Source organism: Sprattus sprattus, assembly GCF_963457725.1.
Source record: "Sprattus sprattus genome assembly, chromosome: 6".
Lineage (NCBI taxonomy): Eukaryota > Metazoa > Chordata > Actinopteri > Clupeiformes > Clupeidae > Sprattus > Sprattus sprattus.
In genome coordinates, this window is record NC_137925.1 from 7,152,365 (window position 1) to 7,166,085 (window position 13,721).

The 13,721-nt window shown below is 44.7% G+C and overlaps 1 protein-coding gene across 1 annotated transcript; it reads right to left on the reverse strand.

The window, feature by feature from the left end:
* Positions 1–1,318: 1,318 nt before the first annotated feature.
* Positions 1,319–13,472, reverse strand: LOC308366583 (alpha-1,3-galactosyltransferase 2-like; the record flags this gene model as incomplete). Its single annotated transcript, XM_080840299.1, has 4 exons — positions 1,319–2,012; positions 4,858–4,995; positions 5,514–5,603; positions 13,366–13,472. The coding sequence occupies 4 exons, from the start codon at positions 13,470–13,472 to the stop codon at positions 1,319–1,321; spliced, it is 1,029 nt and encodes a 342-aa protein (XP_080696425.1).
* Between the last annotated feature and the right edge of the window lie 249 nt (positions 13,473–13,721).

Genomic DNA, 13,721 nt, shown 5'->3' on the forward strand with positions numbered 1-13,721 from the left:
GTCTATGCTTCAAAGCCAAACCATTCTCATGTTTGGACTGAAGATTGCTATTGATTTTTCATGCAGATTCTATTTTTATTAAAGCCTTTTATTGCATTCAGTCATATAGTTTGATGCAACTTCCTTTCTGTTTATCATTGCAGCGATTTTCATTACACTCATGCACTCACACACAGAAAGTAACTGTGTCCTTATGTGAGGACATGATCAAGAAAGTAAAGTTGATCAAGACAATATAGTGGTTACTAAAGTGACATTACATGTAGGGTTGGGTACCGAGAACCGGTACCAATATGGTACCGGTTCCATACAACCGGTACCTACCCGGACCGAAATGCTTTTTTGGGTTACTAACAGATTTCGTGGGGCACATATAAAACTGCTCCATCTCCCAATGTAAACTCTGGTCTGTGTCGCTCACGCTCATTGGTGATAACATTGCAACAGTCTTATGACAACGAAGAGCAGGCAGCCTTGCACAGAGCAAGCTCAAACGGAGCTAGAAAGGTAAACGATCAAAAGTGTGGCTGTATTTCGCACAACAAATATTCAAACAACGTGACGGGCAGCCAATGCAACAACAAAATTGCGTGTAAAGGGGGGAGAGAAGGCAAGAGGCAAAGGCAGATCAGAAATCGCAGGCTGAAGACTAAATGGAAATGCCAGCAGCCCTAAACCTAAACTCTTTAAGGGGCAGTACACATTCACGAAACAAGTGGGTTTAAATGAATGCAAACTAAATAATCATTGTTTTACTCTGAAGGCAAATATGCTCAGTGTGTGCTAAGTGTGAAGTGTGTGTACAGAGTGTGTTTTGTATTTAATTATATTTATTTAAGTATACTGTAAACAGTTGTTAAAAGTTAATATATTGTTCATAGTTTGAAGTTAAAAGGTTTGAAGCCAAGTGTTTTGTATTTATTTTTATTTATAGTATACCTAAACAGTTAATATATTGTTAAATTTGAAGAAAACTATTTGCCTTGGCAATAAATAAGCCTTTAATGTCTTCAATCGTCGCTTTGTGCTATTTAAAAAAAAAAAAGTATCGGTTCTGGAACCGTTTAGGCACCGGTATCGTTTTAAAAGTATCGGTTAAGCACTGGTATCGAAAAAAAAAAACGAAACCCATCCCTAATTACATGGCCAGAGGACCAGTCTCCCACCCTCTTACACATCACAAGATTAAACGCTTGAACTCATGGGGTTAACCCAACAACAAGCATTAACTTCATTAACCGCCTCCTCGCAACATCTCCAACATCCAGAAGAACGTCTCACACTCCTCACATCAAACATTGACCTTATCTGTCAAATTTTAAGTTGGTTTGTCCCTAAGCTTGTCGTAGTTCTTTTCTAGCCAGAGGAGTCGTTTAACATGGATATCATTGCGATTCCCAATGGTGGGGTCCCAGCAGTACTCAGGAGACAGCACCCTGCTGGGCTTGTGCTGCCACAGGTATTTGTTCAGGTGGCTCTCATCGTGCCAGAGAGCCTCCACCCCATTATCCTTGTCCTTTATGATGCTGCGGTAGCACGCCTCTGTCATCTGTCTCACCCTCTTCCAGGAGCCACCAAACACTGCTGCGTGGTAGTAGAAGTCCCCCCATGACGGTGCCATGTATGCCTGAGATTTGGGGTTCCGGTCGTACGTCAACTTGTACCTGAAGTCGTAGTAATGTGCGTGGAGGATGGCCACGGAGTCCCCCAAAGCCTCTGCACCAAACCGGCCCCCAAAGACCTGGTCCACATCCATGCAGAAGACGTACTGATTGTGGTGGCGAATGTGGGTGTCGATGGCTTCCATGATGGTTTTCATACGCATCATTGAAATGTCCTGCCACCGGGAGTGGTGTTCCACTGCAAAGACTTTCAGCTCTCGTCCTGGTGCCAGGTTTAGGGCCGGAACCTTCTCTGGGAGGTCTGTAAAGACGTAGTAGGTCACAGGTAAACCCATCATAAAGTAGACTTCTGCAGAGCTCAGGAAGTCTTTCAGGTAGGCATCAAGGTACCTGGAGTTTGGCAAAGGGGAAAAAAACTGTTTTAGTAATACGGAATCAAGTTAAAGCCCCAATATGCAACAATTATACTTCAGGATTAGGGTTAGGATAAGCAGTTTAACCTTAAAATAACAGCTTAAAAAAAATTGGGGCGCTACAATGACTTTTAATTTGGAGAATCGCGTCCGTGCCATTGCGATAGCAGGGTCCATAGGCATATAACTGCGTTCTGTAGTTTTGCCTATACCGCAGCCTGCTGACCTGACTTGTTTACTTTCTGCCAATCTAGTAAGTAGCTTATTTGCCGTCTTGCTTTGTCTTATGTTGCACTTGCTTGATGTTTGACAGTGTAAGGACAGTCGTTGAGTAACTAGTTGGTCATAATGTCAAAGTCAGCACATTTCAAGAGATTTCGTTAGTTTTAGCTGCTAGCATACCTTTAGGAAATAGCTATTGTTCCGTTGTGCTGCTTTAATGTGCGGTAAAACCTATGCAGTTAATCAATAGGACATCTTAGCTGCAGCAACACGGCTGGTGCAAACAGTAATAGCAATGAGGGCTTTTTCCATCGCAACTTCAGAGTATCCAACCCTCTGGCAGTTCGTGGTCGAAGCAAAGAAAGCAAGAAAGAAAACATGCAGCTGGCAGCACAGAGAAGAAGCAGCAGAAAAATAAGAGAAGGAGCGACAGAAAAAAAAAGACATTGCTGGCTGCTCCAAAGTGTGTTCAAATACTTTATCACTTATTTACTTTACCTTCACACTAAGACTTTAATGATTGCGACTCATGTACGTATGTACTTGTGTATATGTATGTGCTGCATGTATGTATGTATGTATATATAGCATGTATGTATGGATGGATGAATGGATGTATGCGTTGCATGTATGTATGTAGGTATGTAGCTAGTAGGTATGTAATTTATTTATTTGTTTAGTCTAAATAACTGTCTAATGAGCAAGTCAGCCATCTTTACAACCTTTTTTCACAATAAGTTGTTGGAATTTCATGTATTCGATTAGGTTAACCAGAGCAGAGAAAACATTTATAAAAAGAAATAATGAGGAGAGTAAAGAGGAGGCAGTATCATCTGAAAGTGAGCAGGGAGCAGGTAATGTGTCGTGCTAGGAGCTGTGAACTAGCTACATGAACTCACTTAACCAGGGGTTTTCAACCGGGGGTCCGCGATTTAAAAAAATATATATATATATTTGCTTTGATATTTCAACACATTTCCAGACTACTCTTGAAAATGTCTGAAATAAGAAAAATATGTCTAATATAATATAAAGGTGATTCATGCTGACAGAATGTAGCCTTGCACCTTTCCAGTCTATGGTAGCCTGTGCTTTGCTGATGTTAATGCATTGCGTTCGTAACGTCACGCCATACCGGATATTTCATAATGTACAGTCTTGCATGCGAAGTTGACAAGCATCTGCAGTTAAGCATAGCCTACGAGTACTTTTGAAGTTTAGTCGAAAAAGTAAAACTTTTGGTGAACGACTGAAGTTATGTACTGTCCTTAGCTAACATTTCGTTCTACCTTGGAGATAGCTGGTCAGAAGCACCAATGGATCGGTGTTTAGTGAGGAGAGAGACAGGCTGCCACGACAAAGTTACATCTTCACAGGATACAGGGAAACATCGTCAACAAAGAAAAAACAATGAGGAATCATCAAATACGGATTTACAGAGATGATAGCCAGCGCTGTCTACCATTTCGCCACGAATAGACAGGCTGTGTGGACTTCACCATGCGCAGATATTACACTGAGAGGTCTCCCCTCTCCCCATACATGCACAATCGAAAGGCACACACGCACGCGCGCAGGCAGATCAGTGGGCCACGGATTACTTTCTAGTCAGAATGGTGATCCCTGGGACAAAACCAGTTGAAAACCCCTGCACTAAACCACAAGACTTTTTTGTTAATGTTTCAAAATGGAATCCTGCTTTAGGTTTGACTATTAACAAGGTTTAACAGGTCAACGAGTGCACAAACGTTAAGACTACATTTATGTAATGTGCTCCGTGGTTCATCAACTTTTTTCGCCTGTAAATGGATAAACTATTCAATTGTTAAATTGATTATCTGTCCCTTTTATGAAATCATTTGAATTGACTGCAAATATCTCTATCTGTATGTATATATTGAGAGTGTAAGCTGGTGCAGGAGGGAGAAGGAACCAGCCAATTAGAAGTGGACTATTAAATGTTATTGTGTGCTGGTATGAAGTAAATTAGAGCACAATACATCAATTCATATTATCAGGTTTGACTACTTAATTAAAATGATGTTTGCATAATTGACTACATATGCATTTTCCTATGGTGCTAATGGTGGACTATTCATGCTGAATTGAATGATACAACATAATGTTTTTGATGATCAAACAGTCCAAATGATATCTGTTTCAGACAGGGAAAGGTTGGAGGAAGAAGTCTTTGCAGGAACCATTTTGCACGAAATGTTTACTTTCAAATGAGTGCACACAATACACACAAATGTGCTGTGGAAAACGTTGGGAAATAAGGTTCATTGTTTTACAACAGAAACTATATGAATTAATGAATGCTTTGTTGATCTATACATTTGTTGTGTCAAGTCAACTTAGGCATGTGTAGCTACTTATTTTTTTTTATTTATTTATTTATTTTTTTACAAAACTGCTACATACTGTATACACACAGGTGCCCTTCTTGCACACTGTGCATGTTGTAGCATCCCATATCTATTGCAAATTATTTTTGCTGCCATATTATTCCCATACAGGGTGTTTATTTATATAAACACCCTGTATGTGTTGTATATAAACACCCTCATGATAGACCACAGACAATTGTACAGTTGTACCTGCCCACAGCAAATACAGTCAACGCCACTGAGGTATGGATCCTTTTATGGGCCTGATCAAAAGCCTCTGGGTCAAACATCCCATCCCAAATTATGGGTGCACCCCAGTAAGTGGAGGTCTCAACGTCGGATCTAGACCTAGGGAGAAAAAGCAGAGATGTCTATGGAAGAAACAGTGGAAACTAACCTTTCACACTTTAGATCAAAGTGTCTACTAAATACATTTACCTTTTACCTAGCTCTGACTCTGTGTAAGTGCTTTTGTTTACTGAAAGTCAGATGGAATGAAGAGAGGCTTGCAACTTGTATACATATGGTATAAAAGGAAAGGATTTAGGCCTGCAAAGAAATGCAATTCTGAAGGAGGGGACCTTGTGTTTGCCGATAATACTCTATATTCTATACCTGTTGTTTGCTTGAATGACAGACAGTTACTGAAATCCATGTGGGATCAAAAAAACGTGTCTGTAGCTCAGCTTGTACAGCTCAGCGCTAACATTTTCAAGGTCCATTCAAGATGAAGCATGTTCATTTAAGACTGAAAACGTATCTGTATCATAAGTCACGTTTGTTAAAAGCATGTACTAAAAGAATACATGTAAATGTGCTTCAGATTTATCTCATTTAATAGCTGATGGTATCCCAGCTCCACCTACCCAATGTTTATGTCCAGAGCATTGTCGAGCTTGAGTTCTTCACTTTCAACCAATTGACTTTTATTCATAGGAATTAAGCCCTCTAGGTATCTAAACACAAACAAAGCCTTTGTTAGCATGACAACATCAAAGGCAAATAAACACAAATTAACTAGGATGTGAGGAGGCGGTGGATAGGTGAGCATCCGACTGTGCTAGCTGTTTCCGATCTCAAGGTGGAAGCACCTGACACTTGGTTTCATTAGATGTGACAGGAAGTTAGCCAAACCACACCAATGGCAGGTGTCATAGTAGAATGTGTATATATAGATATTACGTTGCTTCAGACAGGATATATTCTTGATTGAATGCACATAATTGAAAACAGCACTGTTCATTATTCAAGGCCATGGGTGTAAATGTAGTTGATAACCCTGTTACCTAACACACAGAAAAGACACTGAAAGACACTGAACACAGCAGGTGTAAATTAAGGCACATGCCACTACTTCTTCCTGGGATTCACCTGGAGCAAGCCATATCAAGGCAGCATGTGTGCAGTATGGGATAGTGAGTGCCCCAGAAAATAATATGTTTTTAAAATGTTTTAATACGAACACATTTTTCTTTAATTTTAAGGCTTTAGGTAGGTTTCTCTTGTTTGTTCTGGAGTCTTCTATGAGGCATTTTGAGCTTCTCGAGTGATAAGCGCCTTGAGACAATTTTATTGTTTTGGCGCTTTATAAATAGTGTAGGTGAAATTGGTACCATTCTCATATGGGAGTACCAGATTATGTGGGTACAGTATCTTACCCAGTGAGCAGGCGCCGGGTGAATGTGGGTTCAATTGTGTATGAATTGTGATATTGTCTTCACGAGGGCCACCAAGACACACTGGTGCTGTCCTTGCAACAGCAACAATATGTTGGTAATCGCACCCGATTGGACAGGGATCAACCATTACACACAAAGGCAGATCAATTAAGTGGATAATCCACAAATCAGTCTCATTAAATATATCAGTCTCATAAAATATATTATACTATCAATTTGGAACTCTGATTAATAATTCAATTAATAACTACAAACAAAGTTACCTTATCAATAGTATGGTTGAAGGTCATTGGAGTTCTGAATAGAAGAGGTTGACAACGTCCATTCTTGTGTAACATTAAATAAACCAGCGTATATAAATCAAAGTATTTACACAATGATAAGAAAATAACACACAATATGTTATCTAGCTAAATGTATCTAACTAATGAATTGAAGGAGTATATGTATGTGTAAGGGAGAGGGAGTGTGTGTGTGTGCGAGCTTGTAAGCTCAGAGTTGCGCTGTTAGGAGCGCGCCTGAAAATATGTGTGTGTGTGTTCCTTTGTCTTGACCACCGTAGTTCCACGTGCATGTGTGTGCACGTTCGTGAACATACATGTGGTGTGAAAGAGGTACGAGCCTACTGTATGTGAAGCGCGAAGTTCGAGTATGTGCTTCGCGTGTGTGGCTATATGAAGGCCAAATATGTTACGTGTGTAATTACGATGCCATGTTAGAAAAGGGAAATGGTTAGTAACGCATGCAAGTCCCGATGTATATGAGACGCAATCATAACGTTAACCCTTAGATGGTGTGGCGAAGCCAACTACCAACTAACAATGAAAGTATATAACAGTTATGTTCGGTAAACAAAACAGATACAATACATGAACAATGGCATATGTAAACAGTCTTATGCTTAGCCAGGTTGTGAATAGCTAAATGCCCAGTTAATGTCAGTTTACCAGTCCTTTGGGAAAAGTTGTGCTGACGTAGATGAGGATGTCCGAATATGAAGAAAGTTGTCCTTGCTGTGATGTCGTCGGTATTACACTGCAGTTTAGGTCCGAGGATTTGATCGCTCTGAATGTTGCAGAAATGCGAATTATGTTGTGCTCCGTTTTTCCCGTTGTAGAGTTGGCCAGCAGGTCTATTGTTAGCTGCGTTGCTAAACTTACAGTACATCGTCTCAGTTAGTAGTTCGTATTTGGCTAACGAGAGATCTTAGGGCCTGATTGACTAATATGCGACCGCTGCTTAATCTGCGGTCGCACATTAACGTACAGTGTTTTTGCGCATTTTCCGTGGTATTTATCAAACCAGATATGCGCTGGGCAATCTGTGCTTACTCCGCCCTTTAAAGAGCCTGATTTACTTACATTGATTTGCGACCGCAGCTTAATCTGCGCCTTTGCCAGGCGCACATTAACGCACGGTGTTTCCCCGCATTTTTCGTGATATTTATCAAGCCAGATCCGCGCTGGGCAATCATTATTTAGCGCACCGTTAAAAGACTGGAGAAATTGCCTGTTACTGCCACCATGGAGATTCGAGGAAAAAAAACTAAGGTTCAACGAAGAGGACATAGATATATTGGTTCACGTTCGCTCAATCACTGAACCTGATTCAATGGGTTATATTTTTGATCTATTTCGACCTCACTCTCACACCTAGACCGTCTACACCTTGGATGATACCTCTTCTCATTACCTATCTCGAGACCATAATACCAACAGGGTCATGTGAGTGACCAGGGGCTGAACCCACAGCATAAAGCACGTCCGGGGACACGCCCCCTTTCTATTTGCCTTTCTCGCCTCATCTGAGACCGGTAAGTGTGTGTTAAGGAAATATCCCTTGGCTGTTGGACTCCACGAAAGATCTATCCGTTCCTTAGGGGCAGGCGCCTAGTGTCCCTGTGGATTGTGTGGTAAGTCCGTATTGTATTGTTGTTGAAGTGAAAGTTGGGCAGTGGGAATTGTTTGTTGACTTCCCTCGTGTCGTCTTGGTAAGTGGTGTATTCGTGCACAGTAAAACTTTGTTTGCTAGCCCGTAGTTGTGCTCAACACGTATTGTTTAAGCGGTGCGTTCGTGCACAGTAAGCCTTGCTGTTTGCTAGCGTATTATCGGGCCCACTCCGGGGGGAACCTGTTTCTTTTGTTTGTTTAAGCATTGCGTTCGCGCACAGTGAGACTCTGTTTTGCTATCTTATAGTGGTGCTCTAAGGTTTGTAGGGCTTTCTCTTTGTTTAATTAAGCAGTGCGTCCGCGCATGGTAAGCCTTCTCTGTCACCAGTCTACTGCTGGGTAAAGAAGCTTTATTTTTCCCTTTAAAGCCGTGCGTGCACGCACAGCGGGATCTTTGCTGGCCTGCTGGTTTTGTTTATATGTAGTAGTCTCTGGGAGACGGTAGTTGTTTTCTTCTCACTGAGCAGTATGTCCGCACACAGCTAGATTGTATTGTTTCCAGCAGATAGCCATTCTCCTGTCATGGAGTGGTTTATTGTCAGCTTGTAGTAGTCACTTTGCGTGGTAAAGTATTCTGTTCACAGCCGAGCTTTGGCACGGTAAGTATATACAGTTTGCAGTGATTGTTATTAGCCTCAACAAGAATATTATTATTATTATTATTGGTCGTTGTTGTGTGTTTGCTGGCCGTAACAGCGTGTTAACAAGGGCCTGCCTTAGCAGTGAGGCCTAAGCTGTGCGCTTGTGCACAGTAGGCCTTTTTGTTTGCCATAGCCTCTACCCTAAATAGGGCCTCTCGAAGCAGTGCGTCCGCGCACGGTGAGATTAGTCATCTATCCACCTTGGCAGTGTGTGTCTAGAGCGCAAAAGAGGCGCACAAGCACGCGTTCTGCTGGGGGTGAGCTGGCACGCAGCGCGGTTAAATCTTCCAAGAGGCAACGCGTAAGTGACCCCATAACCCAGGAGCGAGCTCATCTTGAGATCTTGGCTGCCATAAGGGGCCTCTCAGAGAGGCTGGGTAAGGTGGAAGCGCACTTTTCCACAGGTAGTGGCTCCGACGCTCTGTGTGAACCCTCTCACGAGGAGATGCCCTCATATCAGGGTGAGAGTGCTGAGCAAGAGGACATTTTGTCATTGTATGCACAGGAATCTCTGCTTGACACTAGTATAGTGACTGAGCAGGAGAGGCACACGTTTCGCTGGCGGGTGCGGGCTCTACTCATGAGAGCGCAGGAGAGGGCGAGTTTTCAGCCACAGATGTCCTGTCAAGGGTCCTCTCTGCGGCAAGGGTTGTGGGTCTGAGTGCGCCGGTTAAAGCCCAGGCTCCAGCTCAGGGGGTCTGGGCTGGCATTTCCAAGTCCCAGCCTGTCATCTCTATCCCGGCGGCGCCAAATTACTTGCAGATGCTTAAGAGGTTGTGGAATAATCCAACGGCTCCACCGCAGTTTAACCCTGGGTGTCGCAGGTTGACTAAAGACCAGCTTGAGGTAGGCTCAGGCCTGACTGACATGCCACCAGTCGAGCGGGAGATAGCGGCTCTGACATCGCTTGGCCCAGCTCGGGTGACTGCTGACCCCAGGTGCCCAGTCAGGGAGTGCCATAAAACGGACACCCTTTTGTGCCGTTCCTACAATGCAACTGCACGGGCGGCACGCTCTGGTAATGCGCTGGCCATATTGTTGGCAGCGATCAGGAAGACTATTAATCCAGAGGATCAGGACACCATGTCGCTCGTGGATTCTGCGCTCATCACCCACTCCCAGCTCACCAGGGACATTGGCGCTGCTATGTCCTCAGCGGTGTTGGCACGCAGGCAGATCTGGCTGGCACAGACCTCCCTTCCAGAGAGTGTGAGGAAGGACCTTATTAAAATGGCAGTGATGCCGGGGAAAGTGTTCCATCCCGACTCTCAGGGTGTCTTCGACTCGGCTGAGCAGTCACGACATACGAGAGAGTTAGTTCGTCGGACCTTTGGCAGGGCGGCCGCTACATCATACCGGCACAGAGGCCCTTACCCTGCACCTTTTGAGTCCCGTGCTAGCGGCACTGGCAGGGTACAGTGTGTGGAGCTTGCCGTCCCTAGGGGCGGAAGACCCCCACAGCGGCAGCCGGCACACCAGCGGCGTTTTTTCCCCAGGGCATCAACCCAAAAGTAGCAACCCCCCAAGGCTGCAGGCTCTCGGGTCAGAGCCTCCTAGCGGGGTGAAGCCGCCTGCCTTAGCCGTTTCCCAGCTATGCCTGAGCAGCTGGATAGAGAGCGTGTCAGACCAATGGGTGCTGGCTACAGTGGCGAACGGCTACAGGATTCAATTTTGGCGGCGCCCCCCTCCCTTCTCTGGTGTTCTGATGATCATGGTCAAAGACTCAGTTAAGGCAGAAGTTTTAAATGGAGAGATTTTAACCCTTCTGGAGAAGGAAGCTGTCGAGAGGGTAAACTCCGACAAACAGCGCGCTGGGTTTTATTCCAATTATTTTATAATTCCGAAAAAGGACGGGGGTCTGCGTCCGATCCTAGACCTAAGGCGTCTAAACAGGTTTGTAAAAGCGCTGCCATTCAAGATGCTAAACACACAGCAAATTTTAATGTCCGTCGAAGACGGGGAGTGGTTCACGTCCCTGGACTTGAAGGACGCGTACTTTCACGTGCCCATTTGCCCACTCCACAGACCGTTTCTAAGGTTTGCATTCCGTGGACAGGCTTACCAGTTCAGGGTTCTGCCCTTTGGCCTGTCTCTCTCGCCAAGAGTTTTTACAAGGGTGGTGGCAGCAGCCTTGTCCCCCCTCCAGACATCAGGCGTGAAGATCCTGCCTTACTTGGACGATTGGTTAATCTGCGCCCCAGATCACGTCCAAGTTTTGAAAGACACAGACCAAGTCATCCAGCATGTACAGAGCCTAGGGCTCAGGGTGAACCTGGAGAAAAGCAACCTCCGTCCCACACAGAACACAACGTTTGTGGGACTACAACTAAACTCCGTCACAAAGAGTGCCTCACTCACCCCACAGAGGGTGTCCAAGCTCCTAGCGCTGGTGAGCCGGTTCCGTCTTGGCAGACGTCTGGAGCTGGTGGAGTATCAGAGGTTGCTGGGTACAATGTCAGCGGCAGCTGCAGTGGTCCCACTAGGCCTCCTCAGAGCTCGGCCGTTGCAGAGGTGGTTGAATGCGTTCAACCTTCATCCCCTACGAGACCGGCGGGTGAAACTCAAGGTCACAAGGCCATTCAGGCACGCACTACGTCCTTGGAGAGACATGGCCCTCTTAGGTCATGGGGCCCCACTGGGGAACATCCCATCCCGTAGGGCGGTTGTGACGACAGACGCTTCCCAAACCGGATGGGGTGCAGTTTGGGAAGGCAGGACGGTGCGGGGTACATGGGATTCCCGCTGGAGTGGCGAGCACATAAATGTGCTGGAGCTGAGGGCAGCTCATCTTGCCCTCTTGGAACTTCTCCCCCTTATCAGGGGCAGACATGTCCTAGTGAGATCGGACAACTCCTCCACAGTGTACCACATAAATCACCAAGGGGGCACCAGGTCCCTGCGCAGCCTCCAGGTAGCCTGGAAACTTCTGGTGTGGGCCTTTGCCCATCTGGCATCCCTGAGAGCAGTGTACATTCCGGGAGTGCAGAACCGAGCGGCAGACCTCCTGTCCAGGACTGGCCCTCTCCCGGGCGAGTGGAGACTGCACCCGAGTGTGGAAGCGCAACTGTGGTCTCAGTTCAGCAGAGCTCGGGTCGACCTGTTTGCGTCGTCGGAGACGACTCACTGCGACAGGTGGTTCTCCATGAGGGACCAATGGGCACCTCTGGGCCAGGATGCTCTGTCCCAAGACTGGCCGCTGTGCCAGCTGTATGCTTTCCCTCCTCTTCCCCTGATCCCCTATGTCCTCCACAAGATCCTCACAGGCCATTACAAGGTCCTGCTGATAGCTCCCAAGTGCTTACGTTTTGCCCGCCATCACCTACAGCGAGATGTTTAAAAGAACACGATTGTAAAGAATATGCTTAATGCATTAAACTGTCTATTATAACAATATAGATGTGTACATGGCGAGATTAATAATTTCTACAAGGGACATGGCTTCACTACAATATATAAAAATTTCAAAAAAAGTCCTGTTTGATGTCTCTAATTTCAGCTATGGCACTGGGGAAATGTATTGACCAGTGCGCCGTAGCAATGCGTCGAGTACCTGGGTGAATATTTGGCTGAGTGAAGGCTGAGATATACCAACTGCTGATGCTATAACTGTTTGAAATGATCCGATGCCAATATTTGTAATGTTGTCCTGAGTTTAACAACTGATGGAATGGAATGTGATCTCCGGTTGGAGGGTTCGATGTCTCTGATCTGGTTCAGTAATTGAAGTATTGCGTGGCTGGTTAACCTGTACCGTCGAATGATTTGTGGATCGCTTAATTGAAGTGTTATACGAGTTGAAAAAAATATTTCTGTGCGCTGTATCTGTCTATATCTTCGCCTTGCTCTTATAACTGCTGCCATATCAACGTTTTCAGACTCAATGGATATGCGCTTCCTGGTTAAGACGTGCTTTTATGAGGCGGAGAATTATCCCGCAAATTAGAGACGTGCGCTCGACAGGCAGTTTTAATAAATACCACGCAATACATCACGTTCCACCCAGGTTTCCACCCAGGTTTCCGTGCCCTCCCCTGTTCACACCCACAGGCGTTAATATGCGCTGCGCCCCCTTAGTAAATACCGTTTTATGTTTACGACCGCTATTTTACGCCTGAAATGGGCGCAATCCTGTTAGTAAATCAGGCCCTTAGAGTCTTGTCCAGTTGAAGGTGGAAGGACAGATGCTCCTTGGCCGACGCCAGGAGATAGAGAGATGTGAGCCTGGCAAAAGCCAGTGTAGAGAGGGAGAATGTATCATTTCAACGCAGTTTTAAAGGGAAAAAGTGCGTCCTTGTTTTCAGCCAATACTGTCTCTATGTTTTCTTAAAAACATAATTCATGGTGTATATTTTACTGTTTTGGTATTGGGAGTGGGCTTGAGCTCAATCACATAAAGAGTGTATAAGAAGTTTCAGCTGAAAACATTTGATAGCAAAAAAGGAAGTTTACCTGATAGAGTATGGTATGTGGTAGACAACGAAAAGAAGCGTGGGTATACATAGTGCCGCCAGAGCAGTTTTACGAGAGGACAAAGAGCAGATGTTCCTGAGGATCATAAAAAGGAGTGATGGATTTAATAATCTGATTGGATATTCATAACTACAGCAAATGTAAAAATGAATGAATACAATTTCTTTAGTTATACACAGGAAAACATTTTAATTTCAGTGAGCTATTGGTTGGGGACTTCCCACAGTGGTCTGTCCTCTCACTGGCACATGCAAGTACCAACTGCAACCTAACCAATTAAAAAACTACCTAACCATAGATCCTGAGCAACAGGATACAACAACAACACACAACTG